This window comes from Vidua chalybeata, chromosome 1 (genome assembly GCF_026979565.1).
Source record: "Vidua chalybeata isolate OUT-0048 chromosome 1, bVidCha1 merged haplotype, whole genome shotgun sequence".
Lineage (NCBI taxonomy): Eukaryota > Metazoa > Chordata > Aves > Passeriformes > Viduidae > Vidua > Vidua chalybeata.
In genome coordinates, this window is record NC_071530.1 from 47,552,230 (window position 1) to 47,579,922 (window position 27,693).

A 27,693-nucleotide genomic window follows, 5' to 3' on the forward strand; every position below is an offset into this window, starting at 1 on the left:
ATGCCTGTTGCAGGGCTAGTAGGAACAACGATACCTACAGGCTCTCTTTCTGCCTTTTACATTGCTCTTCTCTCATTACATTTCATGGGCTTGGGTGTAAAGATAAAAGAAAAATATCTTTAGTAGGGAAAAAAATTCAAAAGGAGGATGTCTCTGAGGGAAGCAAAGTATCTCAGTTGTGCCCCCTGCTTCTGCAAGGAGAAAATGAAACCTGTTGGTAGAGCTTGCCAAAACAGACTGCAGCTGGGTCCAAAATATTATTGATGGGTAACTGAAATTTATACATATCAATAAGCACAAACATTCCAGGCTAATGAAGATACAGGCATGCTCTTCTGTTTGATATTATCTAACAATTTGTCAAGGGACTGTAATTGAAGCTTGTTTAATAACAGCTTGTTTACTCTCTATTAAAATACAGTATTTCATATCACACTTTCAGAGTAAATTATATGTCTATCATCTGATATTTAGATAGAGCTTCAGATATCTAATAGAAAATGGGATGTATCAGTTTAGATTAGCAATCCCACAAAGAATGATCGTGATACCTATATAAAAACAACCTATGGACAAGGTTATGGAATGTAGCAACCACAAAGTCTCCTCCACCAAATTACCTGATGGGAAATGAACTGAATTTCCTCTAGAAATTATGCAACTGTCCTGCTTCTTATAGAAGAGAGACAAAGAATAGATCCCCATTTCCCCTATTCCACCCTCATCTCTGTGATGCCATGAACTAGTAAGAGAGAGAGAAAACAGACGTAGTCATTCCAAGTGCCACTGTTCTATGTGTAACTATATGAAGAAATGCTTCTTGGAAGAAAATTCTTGCATTGCAAAAACTCAGGTATCACTGAACTCACTCCACAGTTTGTAGAGATCAAACAGATCAACTTACGTAGCTCTCCTACTTTCAGAATTTCACACAGCATCTTTGTCAGCTCAATGCTGCTTCGACCAAATGGGCACTCATGCTTGTCTTCTCGACTGCTGTTCTCCAGGACAATCTGAAGGTGGAATCAAAATGGAAAATAATCAGTTTGAAGAACCCATGAGTTGCGACACTGTTCTCCACATCCAACATTTACAAGACATACCAGACTTAGTCTAGGAAACTATATGGGGAATTCAGGAAAATGTATTTTCATAAATCTTAGTCTTCCCTGCAGCTAAATTACCTATGCCATTTATGTCATGGCTTCAAGCTGAAAGAGAATAGGTTTAGATGAGATATTAGGAAGAAATTCTTTACTGTGAGGGTGGTGAAGCACTGGAACGTTTCTTAGAAAAGCTGTGGATGCCCCATCCCTAGAAGTGTTGAAGGCCAGGCAGGATGGGGCTTTGTGTAACCTGGTAAAGTGGAAGATTTCCCTGCCCTGAGGTTGGAACTAGATGATTTCTCAGGTCCCTTCCAAACCATTCTCTGATTCTATGTCTGAGGCAGTAAGCAACAAAAAAACAGTGCTGCTCCATGATCAACTGGGAAGTTTTGCCATTGCTATGCAATGTTGCTGTTCTGCAGCACCCTGAATTGAAGAAACTGAAGTAGAAGACAAATAAAAAGAAATAGTTTCATTTTAAATGTGCTGGTTAAAGGAAGTTAGGTAAATTATTGGTAGGCATGAACACACCTAGAAGGATCTATAAAGCCAAATTTGGACAGAATTTTCATCATTGGATTCAGTCTTCAAAGTCGGCTCAAGTGATAAAATCAAACAGCGCACAAAGGAAGAAAATGTCTGCATTCTCTCTATTATGAAAAGAATTTTTGCTTATGTGCAAAATATTTCAGGGAACTATCACTCTTGTATAAAGCCCATGAATGCTACAAAAATGACTGAAGGAGAGCCTTTGCATTCTCTATTGAGTGACACTTTAAAATAAATGGGAGAAAATAACTCCTTCCACATTTTAATACCCATTAAGTTCTGCCATATCTGATACAGTGGAGATAAAGTTTTCCTTGGCACTACAACTAAATAAGAAATGAAAAGTTATAAAAATACTATAGATTTCACTGAAGCAGTGAGCCTGAAAAAAGAGCAAAATAGGGTCTGGAAAAAAAATGAAATTGTCAAAACAAATTTGAAGTAAGAATTGGTTTTGCAGAACAAATTGTGCCACTTTACAAAAAGAAACACCTCATCCTAAACAGCTGCTGCATAGCCTAGAGATGAGGGACAGAAGAAGAAAATTAATTTCAAAGGTAAGATATTTTGCCAAGCAGCAGAGAATCCCAGACGATCTCTAAATTTTTCTCACAGGCAGGTGTTTAGACATTCTCTCTGCTTTGCATTACTCCTGTATTGTTAGCTCTCATCTCCATCATGTTTTTTGTTTGTTTGGCTTTTTTTGTTGTTTGTGAACTTGTTTGTGGTTTTTTTACTTGTCTGTTTTAAATGTTTCCATTTTTACAAGCAAAGAAAACTTTGTAAAGGGCTTCAAGGCTGGAATTTCACCCAAAACCAGGAGGAAAGGTGGAGGGGAGGAGCAGTTCAGTGCTGGATGACACTAAAAACTTTCCCTCACTCCCCAGATCTTGATTTTCACTGTTTATGTCTAGAAGGAGACCTGCTTCTAGACCTTCTTTCCTGTGAAGGCAGTTACACGTGGGAAAAGAGTGAAAACTCTAAAGCAAGTAGGAAAGTTATGTGCTTCACACAGCATGCTGAAATCTCTTCAAAAAGCATCTATTTTAGCCCTACAGTACACAAAGGGCAGCCTCTAGCTGCTCCCAACCCGTCACCCAGGGATGTAAAAGGATGGATGCTCTTCTCTGTGTTACAAGAAAGCGTGATCTCTCGGTTTTGTTTTCCAGTGCTGATGATGTTTCCTTTGATTGCTTACACTTCCCACAGAAGCTTAAAAAGTCATTAGGGATATGATATATACTTTATCACCACAAATTTTTACTGGCCTTTTGCAATAGTACTGTGTCATGTATCAGAGTCTGCCAAGAGGACTTTTCCTTTTAGAAGTTTTGGTTTAAATGGCATGTAATTATTCCATGTTGTCTCTGGGTAACAGAAAATCAGAGAAACACCCCTGCTATTTTTGTTTTACGTTGCTGCAGCTGCTGTTCAAGAAACATGTGAATATGACTTTATATTCTGGATGAGTCATGTTGCTTCATTCTCTCTCATGGAGGATAGTGCTACAGTTCTACACCCAAAAGCAGAAGCAATGATAGAGTAGCACCAGCACAGTGGAAAGCTGTGCGTCTCAATACCTCCCTAAGATCACTTCTCTCGTTCTTTTTATTACCCTATTTTATCTCTCACATAATAAAACATAAAATCTGCATACTGGAGCAGGGGGTTGCTTCGACACAGATTTAGATACAGCAGAGAAACACTGGTAATAAAATCAATGGAGAGGCAAATTGAAAGGGCAAGGGGGAGGGAGAGGGAAGCATGGGGATGTATTTCTGTTCGCTGCTGGCAAATGTACTTTGTTGAGTCTCACATTAACCCGACATATTAACATTTCATGAGCACATAAATATTTAATGGTGACACCATATATGCATATAATGTAAGACAGAATTACAGCAATCAATAAGAATGCCAGAGAAATAGTTAAGGCACTGTGTATTGCTATACAGCAAATTAAATGGCAATTTGAGTAATCAATATGTAAAGCAGCCTTAAAATGATCCTCAGACACACTCTCTACAAGCACCAGTTTTTTTAGCATTTGCTGTACAAAAAAAAGCAGTGCTGCCATGTCACATTTCTTTAAGAAAGTAAGATGGACGGCCCTTTACTGCATCTAAATATCTGTAGGCAAATTTGACAGATATGGATCTTCTGCAAGAAACAGCAACAGTAAAAAGAGAAAGAAAAAAAAAATAGGTTCTTATAAATATCCAAAGAGAAATCAATCCTAGTCTTGGCAACAGATTTACAACATTCATTATTATATTTGTAATACTCTTTTCACGACTTCACGACTCATATCCTGTTCCAAAGTAAAATGCTATAAATAGAGCTGATAAGGACATGGTTTTAACGTTATTTCCTTTATCACTCTGGTTACAGAGAAGAAATAAGCAGGGAATGGACACGTTCACTTCATAAACTGGTGAAAACAATACCAGGGAAAGAAATATAACACACTGCCCAAGACAGAAAACACTTTTATCTATCTATAGAGCCTACTCCTGGCTCGAGTCACGTTTTTATCACAACAGTTATTTTACCACTGGAAGGAAAGTAGTGAGGAAGTTGCAAGCCCACATAACCTTCCTTTAAACAGAGGTCTATCATTAATGCTCATTAAGTGCTCCACCCTGTTATCTTCCTTCTCCTCCCCATCAAAAATCCACAGTGACTTGCAGATCCATCAGACACTCACAACCAGCAGCTACAGTGGTTAAATTTTTCTTGGGGAAAACAAATATTCAAAAGCAGAGACCATGGACATTGCAGTAGAATTCCTAGCACCACAGAATCACAGAATCATTTAGGTTAGAAAAGATATTTAAGATCATCCAGTCCAACCATTAACCCAACATTGTTGAATCCACCACAAACTAAGCCATGTCTCCAAGTGCTTGCACCTACATGTCCTTTAAATACCACCAGGGCTGGTGACTCAAGCACTCCCCACTGCCCAGAGCAGGCTGTTCCAGTCCTCGACAGCCTTTCCCATGATGAAATTTTTCCTAGTATCCAACCTAGACCTTCCCTAGCACAACTTGAGGCCATTTCCTCTTGTCCAGTTGTTTCTACCTTGGGAGATAACAACTCCTACCTTGCTACAGCCTCCTTTCAGGGAGTTATAGAGAGTGATAATGTCTCCCCTGAGCCTCCTTTACTCCAGGTTAAACACCCCCAGATGCCTGAGCTGCTCCTTATAGAACTTGTGCTCCAGACCCTTCCCCGACTCCATTGCCCTTCTCTTGACAAACTCCAGCATCTCACAGCTTCTTGCAGTGAAGGGCTCAGCACTGAACACAGGATTCAAGGTGTGGCCTCACCAGTGCTGAGTGCAGGGGGACAATCACTGTCCTGGCCACAGTATCGCTGATCCAAGCCAAGATTTTATTGGCCTTTTTGGCCACATGGGCACACTGCTGGCTCATATCCCACTTCAGTACTATCTTGACACTGGTTTACTTAGCTGCCCTTTATTCTGATACTACAAATCTATTTCTGCTAGTTTTTCCTGTCTTCAGTCCTTGTGAAGTTACAGAATTGGGTAGGTCAAAAATGGAAATGTAGCTTATAATACACTAGGGGTTACACAGTTAAAAACCAAAATGAGCTCACAGTACAGGAGTATTAAATTCTGCAGATCCTCTTCTCTTGCTCTTGTGTCTTTGATCAATACTGCCCATTACCATGAGACAGAAAAAAAATCCACCATAATGTGTGGTATTCAACAACAATGTATATTTTTTTTCTTTGGGGAAAAGCAAAAAAGTCCAGAAAAAAATCTCAATAGAAAAACAAAAAATTACCAAGAGAGGGCATGTTCTTTGTAAAAATAAGCAAGAACAAAACAATAGCAGTTCAGAAAATGGAAGGAATAAAAGATGAAATGAGTGAGAGAAGCATAGAATCAGAAGGAAATTAATGAGATTAATTGACTAGAAGAGGTTCTAAAATGTTTTTTAAAAATGTAAGGAGGTGAAATTTTTAGGAAATCAGTGTTATCCATTTTCTCAACAGTTCTACAGATGCAAGTAAGTCCATAGCCTGTTAAGGCATGAGAATTTGACAATATCTGTAGTAGAATACAGTTCTGTACAGTTATATTTTAAATTATCTACTATATATGTCCATCTATCTATGGAACTAAATCCAGCTGGTGTCCAGTCACAAGTCGTGTACCCCAGGGATCAGTATTGAGCCTAGTCCTGTTTAACATCTCTGCCAATGATTTGCATGAGGGGGCTGAGTGCCCTTCAGTCAGTTCACAGATGATGGCAAGGTGTATGGCAGTGCTGATCTACTGGAGGGTAAGAAGAAGGATCTTGACAGACCAGATGGATGGGATGAGGAAAACTGAGGTTTAACAAGATACCTACCAGTGGCCTGGCCATAAAATAAAAAATTTGTTTTTAAATCTAATTTAAAAACCCCCAAATTTATAATAAAGAAAATAAATATATAAAATGTAAATATGCAAAATTAGTAAATAAAGCACTAAATGTTATTTTATAAAATTTAAAATAAAATAAATTTAAATATCATGCCAAGATCACAGAGAAATAATGCAAATTGCCCAGTACCAAAAAAACTTCTTACAAGACACCAACCTGAAAATCAAAAAGATTTTTTAAATTTATGGCAGTGTGCCTTTATGATTTTCCATTGAATTATTCATTGAGTCTGTCACTACCTCAGGAGCCCAAAATAGAAGGCAGTGGACTAAGTGAAGGATTTTCCACACTTGACTGCCATGGGTTTTAAATCTGCATCAGCTTCAGTAGTGAAGCTTATACCTGTATCTAAGAGTTAATGACTGACAAAAGGCAAAATTTTGAAGACAGGTATCTTCAAAAGCTTCCTCATCAAAATCCAGGAGACTGAAACCACCAGACAGAAACATTTCTCCTTCACAGGGAAGAAATATCGACTTAGCCCGTCCCTTAATCCTTCACATTAAAGACGAAATTGTCTCAAAGCATATTGCCCATGGCAACTGCAGATGTAATTCTCAGATTCCTGAGCCAAAATCAGAGCTTGGCAATGAAACAGAGATTCATTGTGATTAGGAAATAAATACAGAACTGGAAGAAAGGCAAGATCCACTGTAGCTGCATTAATGCTTCTAATAAGTCCCAGAGCAGTCAATTCAACTAATATTAAAAAGGAGCATTTCTACAGACCAATTTTGTAAAATGATCCTGTCTTAATAGAGAACAAGCTTTTTAGCAGTCTGCTGCAGGTTAATATCAAGAGGTTCAGAGAGCTATTTAGTAGAGATCATAATAACCTCCTTAGACCCAAAATGAAAGGTCAAGCAGCATTTAAATATCCAGAAATTGCAGGGATTCTCTTCTTTTTCTTGACACTTTTTTTTTTTCCTCCTTTAAGTCTCCTTATCACATATGGTAGGCTTCACCATTCCCTCTTCATTTAGGTGCTTTAGGTAAGTCTAAGAAGCAAATCTTTAAGATATGCTTACTGAGAAGGGCAAGAGACTACTCCGGACAGACTCAGTTCCCATTCATCCTCATCACCAACTTTGCTTTCTTCCTAAGGCTTCTTGTCATTTGCTTCAGCATCAGCCTTCTTCCAACATCCTTCACTCTGCCCTGTCCCCTCTGACGCCATATTTTTAATTCCCAATGCTTCCTCTCTCCCTTATCTCACTCTTCCTTGACATTCTTGACTCATTATAGAAATTTCTCATGGTAAAGCTAAAATAAAGCAAAAGTTATTTCTGTCTGCCTCTGGAAGACACTAGAATTGCAATTTAAACGAAGATCTGGAAGAAAAGTTGAGACCTTCTACAGATATTGAAAAATAAGAAAGGACCCACTTATATGAGATGGCTTAACAGTTCCAAAAGTTGGGTTTTTTCTTGAAAATTATGATGAAGTTATACTTTTCAAACAAATGTAGTGCCAAACTATCTCAAGCTAAATATGCATAGTTCTGCAGGTGCTCACCTAGTAATAAATTTTCATTCTCACACAAACACCTTAGCATGAAGCATGACTTCAATTTTTATTTTCCATCTAAAGATAAATGGTGGTTTGTCTTGTATCTTCCTCCTTTCTTTGCAGAAAAACTTTTTTCTCTCTATGAAGAACCAACCGAATAATCATAAAGCCTGGTGGTAAGGCCCAAGACAAGAAGGCTCCATTGCCCTGTCATCTTCAGAAGCAGCACCAGAATGTCTTCATTTTGTAAGTCACAGGTACATGAGAGGGTGTTGAACTGGTCCAGTTTGGAAACTACCAGTCAGGTATTCCTCTCCCTCCGTGCCCCTCATGAATGTAAGAAGGCAATGCTTTTCCTGAAGTTCTCTCCTGGCTCACCAGTGGCAGAGGTGGAAGGCAGAAACCTGCAGTATATGCAGAATATAGCAAGCTTTTGAATTTTTTTTTCTTTTATAATGTAAAACAGGCCCTATGGGTGCCCTAATGTTATTGTGGTATGGCTATAGGAGAAAAACATCAACCTTTATAACACATCAATGGCCCTGGCAGCCAGAGTCACATCACAAATGCTCTGGACACGGGGTAAATGGGAAAACCTGTGACAACCAAGAGTTAGTTTTCTCTCCTCATGCATATGCATCTCAGCTTTGCAGGTGGAGGGACTGTGGCTCCACAAAAATTAGCCCAATCTTTGTATGCTACTGCTGCAACCTTGGTGTGATTCAAAACCTTTTGAAGACAGTTGCTAGGCTTGCAACAATTTCTGGGCCCTTTGGATCAGGACATCATTTAGACAACAGCTGCCATAAACCTGGGAAAGTTTAGGAGTGCTGTGAATGGTGGAAAGTGATCTGAATTCACACTGATGCCATATGTATCCCACTGCACATTCCACACAGGGCTGTGCAGAGAGTGCCATGACTCCATTTCGATTCCCTTCCTCAGCGCTAATTTTGTGTTTATGCAGCAATCAGCCACTCCAGGATTTTGCATCTTTAACTGCAGAGGGACCCATCTCAATCCGTCTCAGCGATGGAGGCCCTCAGGGTTGTCATGTAAAGGAGAAACATTGTGGGATATTTGGGAAGAAACAAAACACAGGCAGAAAGACACTTAAATATGGGAGTGCAATGGAAAGCTTGGCAGAGAGGACAAGAACACATGAATAATCTGGGAACCCAGCTTAGGCAATTAGGTCCCTTTGCATTCATTCACGAGACTCACCAGGAAGACTCATGGAAAAAACTTCACTTTTCTCTCTACCTTCTACAGAAAAAAAAAAAAAAGTTACATCTCTTTTACTACCATTTCTGGGAGGGGAGGAAAGCATGGCAGAAATCAAGCTCATTTTCATTTCAGAAAAATGCTGAAATTATATGTCGGACTCCTCATATCTGATCAGGAGAGAGTGAGTAGGCACGAGGAGACTTTGTGAATTGATGGAAGGATGTGTAGGCAGCATCCTATACAACAACTGCATGGGTTAGAAAGTATATGGCAGACAGTCTGACTGTGACTCAACCCATTTAAGTTCTGAAAGGTCTCTGCAGGATGCCAGCAATCTTCCTGCCTGCATCACTGGCACTTGCAAACAGCACCTGCTCCTCGTCTCTGACTTCTGAAAGCTTCAAATGCAAAAGAGCTCCCTCCTCAGCCTCCCCAAATGTAACTGCTGGGGAAGAAGTGTCCCTGCATTACAACTGTGTGAATAACCAAATTACCAGCTCAGCAAATTCAGGGGAAGGGGGATTTTCTAGTACTAACCATAAACCAAGTCAGCTTCTAATTTTCAGGTAATCAAAGTAATTCTTGGTGCAACTGAAGTCCACATGTAAACTTGTTTTAAAAATGCAAGAACAGAAAATCTAAAGCATACCACTAAGTATCTTATTCATCACTCACAAAAATTTAGAAGCATTGGATCTATTATAAAATGGTTCCAATTTTCAGCATGGATTTCAACACTGCCTCCCCACCCCAGTGATAATCCTTTATATGGAAAATCTTACATCCAACATCAAACAAATATTTGAACAAAAATGATAAAATCAGTAGGAAAAGGGATAAACTTTCTCTTCTACAGATGAGACTTGGATTTTCAGGCTAGAGTAAAATAATATTTTTCCTACCGATAAAGAGCCTACTAATCTAATAAAGAGCAAAGAACTGGAGGTAAACTTAGGCAGCTACCTGGACAGAACCCAAAATAGGTGACCAGCCAATGTTCAGACCCAAAGCTGCTAATTTTATTTGCATTTTCTGCCTGAAGCACCAATCCCTTGTGCTTGAACAAAATGACGAGTATGTGTTTTCTCAAGGCAGAAACTGACCCCAAAGCAGCAGTGGGTCCTGCTAGAATATAGCTGGTCAGAAACACAGAAGAAAAATATAAACAAGCCACCAATTTGTCAGTCATCAAAACCAAATTCATTAGAATGAGAAAGGTTTTTCTACAGACTCTCTTTACAATGAAAATAAAAAGACACATTGCTACATGTTACTTGTAAGAAAAATTTCAAGATCAAGATGGCTGTACTGAATAAAGTCTGTCTTCAATGGTAAATTATAATTTTATTTTTAACATTAGTAGAATGTGAAGCTGAAGTAGTTTTGGAAAGGAATAAATTCAAAGTGGGGGAACACATGACTTGTCTGGTACAAAAGAACAAAAAATTATCTGTCACAAAGCTTTATTCCAATCATTTCCTTCTCTGTTAAATTTAATTATACACTCTAGCTGTCCTATAATTATGGAGCTTGGGAAGCTGACAATTATTTCCTGTGGCAAATTTAAAAATTTCTTGCAGAAATTCAACATTACTTCCATCAATGCATTCCATATACTATGTCATCACCTTTTAAAAGCCAAGCCTCTATAGTCATTGATTATTTAAGTGCAACATGAAAAAACCCCAGCATATATCAGTCACTGGTAGCACCAGACAATTAACTAAAGAGAAAGAAAAGATAACTCAACAGAAAACTAATTCAATAGGACACTTAAAAAAAAAAAAAATTATAGCTAATGACATCATACAGTGAAAGAGAACATGTTTGTTTTTTTCCATTCACTAAACAGCCTTTCTACTGGAGGCTCTAGTACTGTTATACAGCAAACGAAACCCTGAGGTTCAAAATCTTCTAACTCAAAGTTTGTATAAACACTGTGTTTATCTGAAAGAAGACAGCAAATAAAGAAAACATATTACTACAATTTCATGAAAAAGCATACAACAGGGAAAAGGTGAATGAAAGAAGTGGATTGTGGGGAAGTAGTTAAAAAATTACAAAACAGGGGGGAAAGTGTGGTTATTTTTGTTTCCTCCTTCACCGTGTGACACCCTGAAATGCCTTTTACTTTCAAGACGCAGAGTTGCCCATCTGCTTCAGTGCCTTTACAAGCATGTTCGTTAACAAATTGCAATTGTATTTACTCTTCCTACTTTAGTGTAGGACTAAAAGGACATTAGTTTCCTACTGGTCTTTGAAGCCCCACTTCCAGCCCCCAAGAGGGCATCTCAGTTTCAGACAGCCTTCCTACCTAACTAATCTATTTATTATGCAAATTACTTCTAAGCAGAATCTCTTATAAGAAGCAGAACAAGGATTGGAAAGGGAAGAGATTACTTATTGACTGTATTCTCTTCTAACTTCTGCTTATCCACTATTTTCATTAATACAAGAACTAAGGGTCATGGAGCAGGGGCATCCTAAGAGTCACAGGTCAGACTGCAGGGAATTGTGCTGCCCATTAAAATGCAGCACTGCCAATACACTCACTGAAACCATTATGACTTCCTGATAGTGTCTCTGCTTAATATATCACATTATATCAGGGAAAACTTCAGATATTCCCAGTTCGTTTAAAGCCAGCTCTGATTTTCAACCTCAATTTCTAATTACTGCATAGCAGAGATAGTATCTGGGGCTTAGGAATTAACCCATGGCACAGGAATCAATTGAATTGCAAAGAGACAAGTTGAAAATAATCTCTCCTCCTAGGAACCAAACTGTTTCAGCAGTGAAAAGAGAAGAGCTCCTGTCAAACAAGTTTTTCAGGACATAAGTGTATAGCTGACTGTATAGCTAACAATTTCTTGTGGAAACTTTAGCTTGACCACAGGAGGAATTTTATTAGGGTATAGGAGTAGAAATACATCTGAAAAAAATAAGCAAGGTCAACTGGCTGTAAAAGTAGAGCAAATTGGCATTGTGGAAGGTTTGGGAGCTGAAGGCCATGAAGGAAAGGTAATGTTAGATGTGAAATAAGGAACTTGAAAAAGGAACAGGCGTGTCAGGGCCCACAGGAAACTACTGTACACCAGCTAGCAAGTCGAGGAGATGAAGAGAGAGAAAGTGGGTGTATTTTGCAACCAACGACTATCAACGCTGTAGGAGTTGCACACCACCATCATCTCAGAGATGTTCCTACTGCACCAGCAATGCTGTATAAACACTAAGTAGAACTCCTCAGAGTGGTGGATAGACTAACATACTCCCAAAGCACATTTACAGTCCCCAAAGCAGCTTTAGGCAAGCAATTGAATCTGAGAGTGCCTCTGCAAGGCACTTCTAGCGGATGTGTACTCTTTCTCAGGAGGGAAATACATGAGGCAGTCAGGCACTCTCTTAACAGGAACTATGCAGGAATAAAAACAGGCAGCTCAAAACAACAAAAATTCTCAGTAATGCAGCAGCAAAAATACTGCATTATAGAAACAGGGCTGAGCCGGCAGCAAAATCCTTTCCAAAAAGTGGCTAATTACATGCTTCACTGAATCCAATTTTTAAGACAGTATTTGCAACATGAACATGAAAAAATAAGAAAAACTTGAGAGATGTCAATGAAAGCCCTATTTCAACAGAATTTTTGTCCTCTTTCAAATGTTTCAGACTTCTTTAAAACATGTCTGACCCATTTGAAAGCACTGGCTACATCTAATTCTCTAAACAGAATTTTCATAAGTATGAAGTAGGACAGTCCAGATCTTATCAAATTCTAATGAGAAACAGAAAGCAATTCTCTTTTTATAAACAAAAACATTATTCAGCATAGTTTCTCCAGAAAACATGCTCTTTGTTCATTACCTGAGATAGTCCTTGATTTCAGAAATTTATAGGGATTGATAAATACTATTTTATTGCATACTACTACAGTGTCTTTTTAAAGAGTTATTGCTAGATTCAGACAGAGAAGAAAGATCCATTTAAAGAGCAAATCTTACAATCTCATCATCTGGTATTATGTCCATACATATCAGCAGGCCCTTTTGCAACCCTATTAGAGCTTTGACACCAATTTACTTCAAATAGAAAACAGATGATAACATATATTAAAAGATCACTCTTGACTTTTAGTGGAAATGATTGGTGCGTCTACTGTTTCCTTGCTATACACAACCTTCTTTAAGCAGGTTTGCATGAGCAATTTTCTTGGGGAATTAAACCACTCCTATGAACTCCAGACACTGATTTTCGTGACTACCCTCCCTTCCTATCTGTGCTTGCTTGGTTTATACTTGGCAAGCACTTGATTTCAATAAAGTTCAGGAAAAGTTGTTCCCTTCAGAGGCAGGTATTATTCAGCTGTATGCCTTTTCTTGTAGGGATGTAACACATAACCTCCCCTAACTACCTTTGAAATAACCTTGAAATAGTGTAGGAAGTGGAGTGGGCAGGGGGCAGGAATGGATTATACAAGTAAATCATAATGGTTTGTACATATTTTACTCCCAGCATGACCTCTCCTACAGCAATAGTTTTAGTGGAAGCATCTTAACTCTCAGTACCCTGCCAACTCAGTCACCTCTCAAAGCACTTGATCTTCAAATCCTCCTTTACACAAAAAAATACTGTCAGTTTTTGGTAGACTTGGAGTAGGTCAGAGATTTCTGCATAATTACTCCTTTCTGAGTTTATAGTTATCCATTATGCATCTGACAAAAGCACAGGCTCATTTCTCTTCTCTTTGCAGGCCTAAGCAAAAAGGAGTACTTGCAAAAAGTAATATCTAGAATATTTGACTCAGCAATGACAGAAAAGACACCTGTACAGCTTTCTCCCAGAGCTTTTACAGACTTACATCATGTTTTAGTGTTATGTGGTTTGTCTTCCTAGAGTTTGTTGTTAATGATATCAGGATTTTGAACCTCCTCTCCAAAGTCAACTGCAAACAGGACATAATTAGTATGAACAGGCAACTGCAAAGATCTCCATGAGAAGAGGAAGCCTTACCCGAATATAAGCATCCTGGTGATGTTTGGCAAAGTACAGCATGTTGTCAAGGGCCAGCATTCCAGGAGGGGTCTGTGTGAAATCCATTGCTGGGTTTACATGATTCTGCAAAAAAAAAAGAGCAAGATCACTCAGTGAGCACCTTTACAAAAGCTACCAGTTCCCCAGTATTGGTAAGCACTGCGTTAGCGTGGTGTGTCAAAAAATTTTCAGGAACAGAGGTCTTTTCGCTGAGGAGAAAACTCTTAATAAGGAAATTGTGTCGAAAAACTCTGCAACCAAATGCAGCCATTATGAGGTTGGCATGTCAGTAATTCACTTCTGCAGTTGTGGAATGGAGTTTCTCAAAGGCTGAATGCTTTAGAAGCACAGACACCCATGTCGTTCATGGAGATAGACTCCTTGGTGGCACTACAGACTAAAAGTACATGAAAATACATATAATTTAGCCAACAGACACCAAAACACCTATTTATACAACTGTTATGGAACTATTTCAAATAAACCACAAAGAATAGAAAAAAACCCAACCACACTAAATTGCTGTATTAAGTCTATTGGATCTTGTGGACTCCTGAACACAAAGGGACTCAGATAAAATTTTATATGAAAATAAAGAGATTCATCGTGTGGAATTCAGGAACATTTTTAGTTACTTTCTGAACCTATTAATTTCATCTATGGAATTAATGAATAAACATACCATATATAATTAGAACTCATTAGCTTCCACATGCACATAGATATTGTAGATGTTCAGTTTCACACACTACATGAAAAACTACAGATGCCCAAAATATTTACTAACTCAGCTGATTTTTTTATTGAATGGAATAAAATGTACATTTGAATAAGCTTCATGTAGTTCGTGGTTTAGACATGAAAATTTGCCTGCCTACACCAAAGAAGCTGCTCAGAAGTCCCAAGAATATATCTCCATCAAAAAATGCCTCCCTTCTGCTAAGCTATTTTTATCAGTATCACCTTTGCAATGTCTTCTTCTCCACTCATCATTCTGACACAGAAAGATATCCCTAGCTCCTTTGCAATGGCATTTCTATTCTGCAAGACCCAGCTGACAGGGACTTTAAAAGTGCATTTACTACCAGAAAACTGGCAAAGCTCAGCACAGGTTTCTTCCATTACTCTGTTTCTGCAGTGTGCTCAGGGTCTGATCCACCCCCTTCACTGATAAAAGCATGGGTTTTACTACTTTTCCTTCTGTTGAGTCTGTCAGGCCTTAAGGTGGTAGAAGTGAGTGATTCTACTTTTTTGCCCATTTTAACTTCAGATGTATCATATGTTGGTTTTAGCCAGTCAATAATTCACAGTCTCATAAAAGATTAAAAATAGTAGAAAGCAAAATTTATACATTAAGATGCCTACTACAACTTCAAAAGTAGACAAATATATTATTCTGAGGACGGCATGCAGAACCTGTTGGTTGTACTTTTCCAGATTAGGGCTACTGGTGTACAAGCAAAACAATCACAGACTAATTAGGGAATCAAGAGGATGCCTGGAACCCTAGATTTTATCTAGAAATATCTATGTGATAAATATTTCAGAAGGATAGTTGTAGTTTAGGAAGGGAAAACAATGTCTTACTGAGTTGTAAGTTTCAAAACCTCTCCCTTAAACTTTTTTTTTTCACTTTCATCAGCTGATCTGAATGACAGACAATCACCTTTCATTGCTATTTCCCCAACTCAACCTTTCATCTTCCACATTGATGAATTTATCAGTCAGAACATTTAAAATCAGTACAAAACTGCTTCACAAACATCACAAGCCCTACAGACTTCAGCTTCTGGGAGGAGAAAACTTCCCTTACAATTTTCAAGCATTTCAAAAGGGGCATTTTAAGAGAGGCTGAGTCGCACAGACACACAAATGCCCCCCCAACCCAGCATGAATATCTTACAGATTTTTCTCTGCACTTGAAACTATCTCCATTTTGGCCATAAAGTACAAGTCCTGAGGAGCAGTGCTTGATACTGCACTGTGTCATGAAGTCCATAAGGTCCATTTCCTTGGGAAAGTTACTGGAAACCACAAGAAGCACCGGTCAGCAGGGAACACTACAGCGCCAGTTTTACAAAAACTTATGGAAGTAGAGCTACAGCATAGGCCTGAATGTGCACTCCTGGCTCCCATGCTACAGCACAGGTAGGGTACACTTGGATAAATACCTGACCAGCACAGAGAGTTTCAAGACCCATCTACATTTCTTCAGCTATTAAAATACTATAACTTATTTCACTGGCATTTACAATGGTAAAATAAATGCAGAACACAAATAAAAAACCTGACCTACTGTTGCTTGAATAGTTTTTTGCTTCATCCCATTCTAAATCAACAAAAAACCAACAAGGACATGAGGAATCTCATGACATTTAGTAAGGATGACTCGTTTTGTCTCTTACCGTCACTACTAGTTCCGTGTTCAGTCAGAAAAAAACATTTCTCCACCACCTTTACTTTGTCTCCAAGTCAAGACTATAAAACCAGCTATTTTCACTTTGTTTCTGTTTTTCAAAACTTTCTGTCACATGGAATCCCAGTATAACTAGGGCTTGATCTTCAGCTCTGTTGATTTAAATAACTAGAAATACAGAAGCAGATAATAGCTGAGGATCCACAAGACAATTCTGGCATGTGTGAGACAATACATTACCTTCAGTCATACTTCAAATGCAAAAGGAATGTCAGACACTTTGTTCCCTTCCTTTTTTCTCCCTCCCCCTAAAATCATCCTTTTCTTTACATGATGAATATTTGTGGTTGAAATATTAAGTTATTGAGAGGGGGTTCAGAAATGAGATACAAAGCTACGTTATCTAAAATGCTGTAGTGAATAATTCAGAAGTAGGCAAACACCCCACCTACAATATAATTTATTAAATATATGGAACACAGTGCTTCAGGCGTATTTATTGCATCCATTTAGTACAAAATCTATGGTATGTTTTGCTTTATGAAAAGCAAAGAGTAAGAAATACAAATGAAACAGATTTGTTACCTCACATTTTTCAGATAATTTTTGATTTTTTTCCACTAGGCTGAGTAATATCTTTGCATTTTTCAGCTTCAGCATCTATGCGGTATTTAACAGCTGATGCTCTTATGCCATACATGTTAACATACCAGAACATTCAAGAATTTGTTAGCCAACTCAATAGGATACTGTGGAAACAAAAGTTCATTGGTTTTGATAAGATGAAAACTCAAAATCACATCTGCTTATGTCATTTAAAAAAAAAAAATTAAATCATGTGGCATGTTTCACAATATGACAGCTATTCTGGCTAAATCCCAGTGCAGTAATTACATTCAGACAATCTAGCATTCTAATGCAGTTCTGGCTGTGTAAAGCTTTCTTCTCTATACTGAATGGCTTCACTGTCTTACTCCTGGCTTCTGCAGCAATCTCTGAGGGATGTATAGATTTTAGTGGTAGGTACATGTCCTCACACTGAGGTGCCTATTCACAGCAAGGGTGTACTGTCTGTAACTGCTAATGGCATAAGGACCACTTATTCCTTATATTATTCCTAACAACAGCCCCTTCCACATGAACATGCTGAAGCACAGGAACTATTTATTTCCCTGCATTTCTAGGTCATTAACCTGCAAATTTATTTCTGTCTTGACAGGTATTGACAGCTTATCACAGATTTTGCACCAATGGTGTGTGCAGCAGCCAAGTAAATCAGTCGTCAAATCATGATAGTCTGTCCTTAAAGCAGTATAGAGCAGGTGTTAGACCCAGTAATAGTTGTTTTCCCAATCCCAAAGCAGGTCAAGTGAATCCCTATTCTGCATGCCTCACTTCTGTAAGTGGCATGGCAAAAACACACCAGAAGTTTCCAGGGAAGAGTCAGGATTGTAAAAGAACTAATGATAGAACAACTTCCAAATGTCACATGAATCCAATTTTAATGGTACCTTTCTAAAATGAACCCTCTCAAAACTGGTCATATTTTATGATTTTTTTTACAGAAAAAGGAACAATCTGTCTAGCAAGGTAACACCAGGGACAGCAATTTCTTTCTCCCATCTTCAATTACTCGCTTACTCATTTTCTTTGTCCTTTTAAATCTAAACCACTGTTCTCTGGGCTGGGAAGGAAAGCAATTACCTACCTGGTTCTACAGAACCTCTGCAAAACCTTCCCCAGATCAAACTGGGAAATCATAGTAGTAAATACATGGAAGTTTGTTCCTCAGAACTCAGGACAAGAGTGGCAACTTTTTAAGTGAGATTTAATGTGAATTATGAATTGACAAACTTATGCTAAAAGTATCAACGAGCTCAAAGACTCACCATTTACCCCTTCCCTAAATAAACCTGAAGTTTTACATGCAAAATGTTCCCATCTGTTCATTTACACAAAAATTAAAAATAAGGGAAAATACTACATTAAACCAACATCTGTGAAGAGGTAGTCAGCTAAAATTCTTAATGAGGAAATATTTTTGTCATTTTATTTAGCAGCACTGTATTCAAAGAGATGATGATGTCACACACCACTTCCATCATCACACTTAATGAGATATAACAGTGGCTTTGGAATTTTCAGCCTCTATGTAATCAATGAAAGCAAGAACTAGCAGATTTGTTTTTCTCTTGATAACTATTTGAATATGCAAATGTGGGGTTTTTTTCCTTCCAAAGCCTGTTTTTTTAATTTACAACAGAATTCAGTGCTAGAATGAAAATGTATCTGGAGGATTCCTGAATTAAAAAAACAAAAAAAAACCAAAAAACAAAACAAAAACAAAACAAAAAAAAAACAAAAAAAAAAAAAAAAAACAACAAAAACAAAACAAAACAAAAAAAAAACCCAAACCAAAACAACAACAACAACAAAAAAAACCCCCAAGTGAGAAGTATCTAAAACTCAGTAACTGCTATATATTTTAAAGAATATGAAGAAAATAATTTAAGATACTTTCAATGCGAGTCATTTAAGTCACATCCCCACTATTCCACCACATATAAAGAACTCCAGTATATTTGTACTGGATATAATAATCATGAAGATTTACAAATTATATCTGCATATAATGATGGTGATTTTTCCTTGAATTAATTTTTAGGTCTTTTTAGCTTTGTGTTTTGGCAATTTTTTGTCCATTTCTACTAGCAGGTAGAAATTTTGAGGTTTGTTTTTCCTTATTGTTTAGACAGCTTTGGGATACATATTAGTAGACTACAAATGTTATTCTCCAAAAAGGAAACACATTCCTATTTAGGTAACATGTTAAGCATATTAAGTCTGTTAAGCATGTTAAGCAACAGACTTGCTGGATCAAGTTTAACCTCACCAATATAAATCCAACCCTCTCAATAGCAAAGAAATTTTAATTTCTGTACAATCTGCTCATCATTTGCCCTACAAAAGATAAAAAAAGCAATAATTTGACTACCGTATATCCTTAATTCATTGAGCTACTATGTAATCTAATGTAAACAATAGAGTTCTATGTAAGTCACCACCAGAAATCTGTCCCAGTCGTGTAAAGATGCTATAGTGGTAAAAATTGCAAAAATCTGAATGTTAAGGAGGTGCAATTAAATCACCTAAAAATCACTAAATAGACCATAACAGGCATGTAGAAAACACTACATATTTGCAGTTATGAATGAATTACACATTGTAAAGAAAGACAAAAAGCTCTTGCATAATTCTTTGTATTTTACACATGCCTATATTACATGGAGCTAATGCTTTGGATTCCAAAATCTTAAGCCCTACAGGCTGTCAATAATTTAAAAGCCTAGAAGAATCCAAAATGACTGCTGTAACTCAAATGATCACATCTTGTCCAATGCATGAAAAATGTGAGCCACCTTTCATGTTTTATTTCAGTTAATAAGAGGAGATTTTAAAGTTAGATGCATGTTTAGCACTTCACATATTATTGACTTCTTACTACTGAAGTAATGTTTACTGGGCAAATATAGTTATCAAGCAGTAACACGTCATGAACTCTTTCAGGAATATATAGAATGAATCAATGGGATGGGGTAATTTCAATTAAATTTTTTCAGCATGGAAAATTACTTTCAGATATCTCACCATATCCACTAAGCTTACAGAAAAATGGAATAAGCAGTCAAACATCCAGTTACAGATATAGTTGGGACTGGGTCAAAAAACTAAAAGCCATAATAGTTTATTTACTGAGATTACCAGATCATTTTACAGCCAGACCCTTCCAGATTTCCTGTCTACCCCAGCTTTTAGGGCAAAGTCAGTCCACTTTAGATCGGCTGCCAGGTGAGATGTGAACTAATCCAGATGGCTTTCACTGCAAGGAATTAGGGACCCTTCCCATGAGATTTTCTAGAGGCTCAGCTGCAACAGTGTGAAGCAGGTGTCCCTCCAGCCAGGGCTGCTGGAGAGCAACCAAGAGCTACAGCTTTTCAGAAAGCTCCAGCTCTTACAAAATCACAATGGAATATATTACCCAAGTCCTGGCCAGCAAACCACTTTTATATTGTTTGAACTACAACACTCACGAAGTACACTGGGAAGAACTGGCACATAGTACCCCCAACCTCAAAAGAACTACTGGTATAAATACAGGCTTTTTTATGACTTTGGAATGTGTTGGGTGATGACTGCTTTAATTTTTCCAATGTCATTAAAGCAGTTTGCCCTCTCTATACAGATAGAAACTAAGGCATGAATTCTCATCCTGCCCAGCAGGAGAAATATCAAGCTAGCAAGAAGACAGTATTGTGAGAAAACAGTGTGAACAGTGCTAGCGGGAACAGCAAGCCAAAGAAATTAATCCATCTACACTTGAATACTGCAAATAAACATGGATTAAATGTTTGCGACTAGACAAAAGTCGTACCCACAAGACTCAAAATCTACCTCAGCAATTTTATCGCTGTGATTCCTATCAAATGTGTCAATTAGTTAGACTTAGTGTTCCTAAGTCAAATTTTGTCATGAAAAGCTTTTTTGGAGTTTAGGAAAGTTTAATGCCTGTTCAGTAAGGTAGATTGTGACTTCCACTCATTATTTAAGCATAATGGCTGCATAATTCTGGAGAAATCCAGAGCTCTTCAACAGACCTTTTTTACAAAACTTAAGGAAAAGATACAAAATAGTTAATGAGTGTACATATATATTTTAGCATAAGCTCCAAATAAATGAGTTACATTCCCTATCAATAAGGAAAAAAGAAAACTCTCTGTACCTTTTTATTAAGTAAAAATGAAAAATTCAAACCCAAATTGTGCCAAATATTGGGCTGCTTGAATTGGAATTTTCTAAGCCTTAGACTACTACAAGAGCCTATATTTGATTGTTTTAGTTACACTCCAGGCAGTTTTATCTAAACTCTTTGACATAATATTTGCTTCTGAAATTTAAGGTGCATTAATTAAAACAACTTTCAGTTATATTCCCTCTTAAAGAAAAATTACTTAAATTATAAACAATAAAGTAAAATCAAAGTCAGTCAAATAAAAATAATCATTAGAGGATGATTATTTCCTGAGGATGTGCAGCTATAGGGAGGTCACATGTGAAGCAGCCACTTTATTGCTGCAGTGGGCTCTCTCCTATGACACCACTGAAGAGTGAAAGTCTGAATGGGATCCTTCCTGCTGCAGCAACTATCATCTCCAGTAAAGGATACGATGCTTGTGTACTATGGTAGGCACAAACACAGAACAAGAACAATGACACTCCATTTGAACAGTGAATTATAGTTCTCTTGGAATTTCATGACTACCAATGACAGCGGTGGCTGGGAACATTCCCACATCTTTACAATCCGTGCTGCTTTGAGAACAGTGAGCTTGGAAAGGAACCTAAACTCAATGCCAAGCATCACGAGGTAAGCTGGGATAGATCCTGCTCTCCCTTTAGATATTTTTGTAGAAAGGTTTTGTGATTTTCCTTTTCAAGCAAGCTGGCTAAAACCTCTGTCATGTGCAAAAGGAAAGGCCCAGGCTGTTTTTAGTTCAAATATAGTGGAGAGAAATCAGCCCTATGTCTGAGAAAACCCCAGTTCAAAATGAATCTTCCATGTGAATTCTACTGGCTGCCTGACAGCCAGATACAACGGCTGTCCAAATTTAAAATGGAAAATTCTTTCCCAGAGCTCTGGAAAACAGAACTGGAATGGCATGTGCAGCCGGGCATATGGACCTGCAGAACTGGGTGAAAAAGCCAGCTACCATTTAGGAGCTCTGTGGTTCACCCACTGACATTTATTTTATTACCTGTGACCAGGTCAAGCTTCTAATAATCCCAGAGGATAAGATGAAAACTAATCTACATCAAAGGAGATGTCAACAAATCTGATTAGCTACCTTTGGATGGACATTCTCAAGTATTAAATTACCAGATCCACAGTCAAATTTTTCCCCTGCTAGAGTACAAACAGACAAGCTCTGTAGATGTCAGGGACAAGTTTGGAATACCGGACCAATCCTTCCTAAAAACTTTCAGTCCATATTCTGCCTTAAGTCAACAATAACCTGCGCCCATCCTGTAGGATACTCTCATCTGTCTTCAATAGCAAGGTAATAAAAAAAAAAAAATACAATAAAAAATCCCCAAAACAAACCACAAAGATTAAAAAACCACTGGATCCATTCACAAGAGAATTTCAGTTCCCTTGACTTGCATTTTTCTTTGCCTCCCTCTCCAGGAATGTGAAGATCTTCTGACTAGAGTTGGGCTCTGCAAAATGCTCCTGTGTGTTGCATGTCTGGGTACTGTTCTGCTTTGCCTTCAGTCTCCTCCAGACAAATGCCATAAAGAGGATGGAGCTGCACCAAAATGTAGGGAGATTTTTTTTAAATATAAGGAATTTTTAAAAGGAGAGATATCTCTACTATTCTATGATTTTATGTGAGGGTTGTGTGTGTAACAAGTGGACTACATTTAGCTACCAAAATATTCAGAATTCAGCTATGAAGGTGTTTTTAATTTGGGGAAATAAATTGGTTATTTAAAAATAAAGTTCCTTTCTCCCCTTGTCTTTGAATTTATTCTCAAGCCTCAGTTAATGAAATCTTATATTCAAAAAGAATGTTTGTAACTCTTTGTAACTGAAGAAAATAGAAATATTTTGTTTGCTTTGCTATTTACCATTCTTTAAATATTACAACATGCAAAGAAACCCCATGAGGAATGAGACGAGGAAGAAAAAAGCAATATGCACATGTAAGTAACACACATACCTGTTTGCAAGCATGCATACACTGAAAAATTTCATAAACCTAAATAAAATATTTGCTGTAATTAATATTAAATTGAATTTACACAGTTTCACAAAACTATCATCATTTAATATTGGGCAAGGGTTTGTCTAGAATCATCTATCCAAGCCAAGTCTTGTGAAACAGATGAAGCTCACATAACAAAAGAATTGAGATATTGAGATGTCATTATGTCTGACCGGTTTTGTGGGGGTATTTCTCCTTTTTTTTTTTTTTTTTTCGTGCAAATTCTGAGATGTGTGGTACATAATATCCAGAGAAGGAGATCCAAGATCCATCCATCTCCCAGTGAAGGAATCAGAAAATAATTTTTCTGTTATGAAACAAACTTGAAACAAACTATTTAGCCCAACTACATTAAAATCCATGGAGCTTGCCTGCCCCCACGAGTTCACAACTGGGATGCACACGACAAAGAAAACTATTCAGTGAAACCATAAATAGTATATATATAAAAGAAAAAAAACAACCAGAAATGCAGTACTCCATTGTGACTAAATTAGCACAATTACATTTATTAGTGGATTTTCTTCAAGAGAAGCATGCTTTTTCAAATCACAAAAAGTTTAATATTTTTATCTTACAAGTTCACAATTGAAAATCCTGGAAAAAGTATAAAAACTAAAATACCAGCTCTTTATTTCCCCCTCTCAAAACAACTATCTTCATTAAGAAACTGATTTAAAGGATAATTCCTTCAACTAATACTTATAATAAGCACAAAACCATGATATAAAGAATTTTAAAAATCAAAACACAAAAGGAATTATGTTATACAGAGCCACACAGACACACAATCACAGATATTTCATTCTGGGTAGTTTTAACTTCATTGTTGAAGTGATACTGAAAGGTCAAAGAAGCTCAGTGGCCCATCAAGATTTTTTTTTCCTTTCTTTTAAATCTGTTCTCCTCTGGAAGGACTACAACTAAAAGGAATTCAGGTGCATATGGTAAAAGGCTTGTTTATTAATTTTATCAATGTTCAAGTTGCTAGATGCCCATAGCTCTGGACAAATAGTCCTGGGAAATCACATGCAGCTGCATGGTAAACAACAACAGCAGCTTTAACATGTGGATTTCCTGGTCTCTCTTATTGGTCACTATAAAGATTCATCTGACCCGGGACCTCATCCTGTGTATATCAGCTCAGATAAACAGCATCAAGTTTATACAAAATTAGTAGATTCCCTACTGCACAGATGTCATCAGGTCTGTCTTTCCTGGTTACAACATAACCCATTTTCCTTAATAAGAAAAAAGAGTTCCTCAAGTTTTCTCCAAGTCATTTAAAACCTCATGCCTCCAAACAGCATTCATTCTCTTGCATTCTTCTGTTAGCACCCAGGATCTGCATACAGCAGTCTGACAATGAAGAAAAATTGCACTGTCTTTGGGATTTACAGATAATTTTCAGTTTTCACCACCCATCTAATTTTTTGTCATTCTCTGCATTTATTCCACACTGCAATAACACTTGGCTGAGAAGATGTGATGTCCCCCAACAGCATGTGCCCCTGTGGCCACAGGAAATCACCCTTCTCTTGGTGGGGTCGTACCCTCACTCACACAAGAGGGCAACCAAGATGCTCCCCTGCTTGTGGCAGACAGGCATCTGCCCAAACATCCTTGCACTGCTCAGAGCGGTCCAGGGGCTCAACCAAGAGTTTTGTGGCTCAAACACTAACCCTGGGGCCTACCCTGCTCCAGGTTATACCAGAGGAGATGTCTCCCACCACCACACACTGACTTGAATATCTCAGCACATCCAAGTGTCCGTGTGAAGAGTGGAGTTTCAGCACGAGCTTTGCCAAGTTGCAAACCTCAGCAGGGAGTGCTCCATTCTACCCGCAGGATTCCTCTTTTCAGAACAGCCCTGCATTTCCACAACCTACCAACAAACACATGCCATGGCATGGAACCATGGAATGCTTTGTTTACGGCAAACAATAGCTTAGAACTATGAAAGTCTGCTTATGGGGAAGATCACAATAGGTCACACACCAATGAGTTCCTAACAGCACCAAGCATCAGAGTAAACTTGAGGGATTTCTGGATTTCTGCCTCTCAGGTTTGAAAAGAGATTTGCTGCTGATGCTCACATTTGCAGACTGTAGTCTGAGTTAGAATCAAATACAAGTTTTTCTGATTAGATCTATAACTACATTTACAAATTCCTTTGTTTTACAGATTTGTAGAAACTCCTGGCAGGTAAAAACAACCAAAACTAAAAATCCTAGACTGTAAGAAAGCATCCCTGCCACAGAACCTACACAAGGCTGAAAAACACTCAGAACACAGGAACAAACTGTTATTTGGGAGGATAAAATATCTCACCAGTAAGTGACAGAAAGGAAAATATTTACAGTGCACTGTATAACAAACCATAATATGCAAGCCAAATTAAGTAACCCACAGAAGTATCATTTAGCCTAAACATCAAACATCTGCTGGTATTCAACTGAGAAATGGGAATTTACAGCCAGAACAGATATTTCTACTATTTCTAAGGCTGAAAAGAATGTGTCCATGAAAGCGAGGTGTTGAAAAACTTTGGTGAGCAACTGACATCTGGTGTGATACTGTTACCCTCTGCTGCCAAATATTACACTTCAGTTACCAGCTTGCTTTTAAAATGAGATTCTGATGCACTCCAAATAATATCAAGCCATATACAGCGGGGAAACCAAGTATTTCTATCTGTAGGTGAATTATAAAGAAAAACAATCCTGACAGACATTCAGTATTACTGTAAAGAGAAGATCTAAGCACTCTGTTAGAAAACATTCTGTGGCATTTCCACATTGTGCTTCATATTGTAAAACAATCTAAAAGATTCATCTAATAAATTAAAACATTCCTTTATTTTTCAGTAAGCAAAGTGAAGACTTCAACAAATGAAATGGAACCTTTGTGGGTTTGGTTTTGGTTTTCTTTTTATTTTTAGGAAATAAACTTTAAAAAGTCAATTTTCAGACTGAATTATCTCCATATAGGTACAGAAAAATTAACTGCAGAATTAACAACTGGCTTGCAGATTGCAGCTCCTCCAAATGCCAGTATAGACTAATAAAATCATTAGCTACATCTTTAGTATCATCATCAGTTCATTTATATATCCTTACTTTTCCATTCTTTTTTTATTTTCTTGTACTTCATGTATTTTGTTCACCTTTCTCACATAGCCTTCAGCACCTTTCTTGTGGTTGCTCTGCCTGAGATCTATCAAGCAGCAATGTTCACAGAAACATCAGGAAAGCAAGATGCCAAAAGCAAAGGGAAATTTGAGAAAAATATCTAAATCACAGGTAAATCTGGTTGTGCCACCTGCAGTTCAACTTGTCTGTGACGTTCCATTTTTAAACTTTAATTTCAGGTACTTTAAAATTATTTTAAGTGTTAGAATAGAATACCTAGCATTTTCTTTCTGTGCAAAAGCATTAGCAAGTTTTAGCAATTATTTGACCATTTTAAAGAATGTTTTCTTAAGCACTGCATTGCTCTAACTAAATCAATTTTTACATAATTGCTTGTCAAAATCCAAGCCCACTGATTCTATGCAAGGAAAACTTCTAAGACCTGCTCTTGTCTAAGTCTTGAAATTCCTTTTGAATATGGGCTGTGTTTGCTTGCAGTATACATACTTAGGATTAACTGGATTTAACAAATCTCTTTGGAGCACACTTTTTCTGAAGATGTTGCCTCTCTTGAGCATTTCCTGGCCCCATCTTCCAGGCTTAGAGATAAAAAACGAACCAGGAGTGGAGTGGAAAGAGAGGGTAAGTAGAAGGGTACAGAGAATAGTGAGAGGTGAGTGTCAAAGTCAGGAATTTGTAAGTGAAAAAGCTTAGAAGTGCAGGAGTGCTAGGGCAGAAAGCAAGACATTGCACACAATATTAATAAAATTCACAAGCATTTCAAACATTCACATCAGCTTAGATGTTTTCACTGCTTTAAGGTCAATATTACTTGAGGTCCTGGACTGTTATTCCCAGTGATCATATCTTGTTCTTGTGATACTCCTGTACACAGCAAGAGGATTACACAGGTAAATATTACTCTGTGAAAATAGAAATGACAAAACTCACCCTCAAGATGTGATTTGTCTCAGCACTTCCAAATAAGTGTTTATGAATGTAAATACAGTCATATGAAACTCCAACTCTGTGTCTTTACTTAAAATATTATCAAATCCTGACAGTGACAGTCACTATTACAACTACACTCTTTCTTAACACCAAGAAATAAATATGTAGGATTAGTCTTCATCGTCCAAAACTTACCTGGAAGAATAAATCAGTAATGGCTTATTTATAGATAGCCACCGAAAAATTTTAGCTTCAAAACGAAATGACGGGAGTATGAAGCTCGCAAACGGCAGAGAAGAGCAACCTCTGGTGGTTGTAAAGGTAAAAACGAGAGGAGAAATCCTATGTACAGTCCTGACTTATCCCACTGGGTCCCAACATTAGGGGTATTCCAGTGGCAAAGGGCAGAATGTAAAACATGGATTTTGCTGCGCTGAAAGGTGCTTAATTATTAGCTGCCACTACTAAATGACAAAGGGTTTTGCATTAGAA

General features: G+C 37.6%; 1 protein-coding gene and 1 long non-coding RNA gene across 5 annotated transcripts in view; one reads left to right on the plus strand and one right to left on the minus strand.

Annotated features, from left to right (window-relative positions):
• ELMO1 (engulfment and cell motility 1) overlaps positions 1 to 27,693 on the minus strand; it is a 302,773-nt gene that overhangs the window by 147,251 nt on the left and 127,829 nt on the right. For 3 of the 4 annotated variants that reach the window (XM_053942149.1, XM_053942139.1, XM_053942157.1), the window contains exons 15-16: positions 13,859 to 13,963; positions 905 to 1,013 (exon numbers count right to left, since the gene is read on the minus strand). In XM_053942149.1, the coding sequence (XP_053798124.1) occupies positions 905 to 1,013; positions 13,859 to 13,963 (214 nt within the window). Of the gene's footprint in view, positions 1 to 904; positions 1,014 to 13,858; positions 13,964 to 24,863; positions 24,968 to 27,693 lie in introns of those variants that run through there. The other variant, XM_053942165.1, reaches the window with a different exon arrangement.
• Positions 25,118 to 27,275, plus strand: LOC128787771 (uncharacterized). The gene is made up of 5 exons (XR_008430835.1): positions 25,118 to 25,184; positions 25,304 to 25,452; positions 26,299 to 26,421; positions 26,749 to 26,892; positions 27,072 to 27,275. It is a non-coding gene; the product is annotated as an uncharacterized LOC128787771 (long non-coding RNA).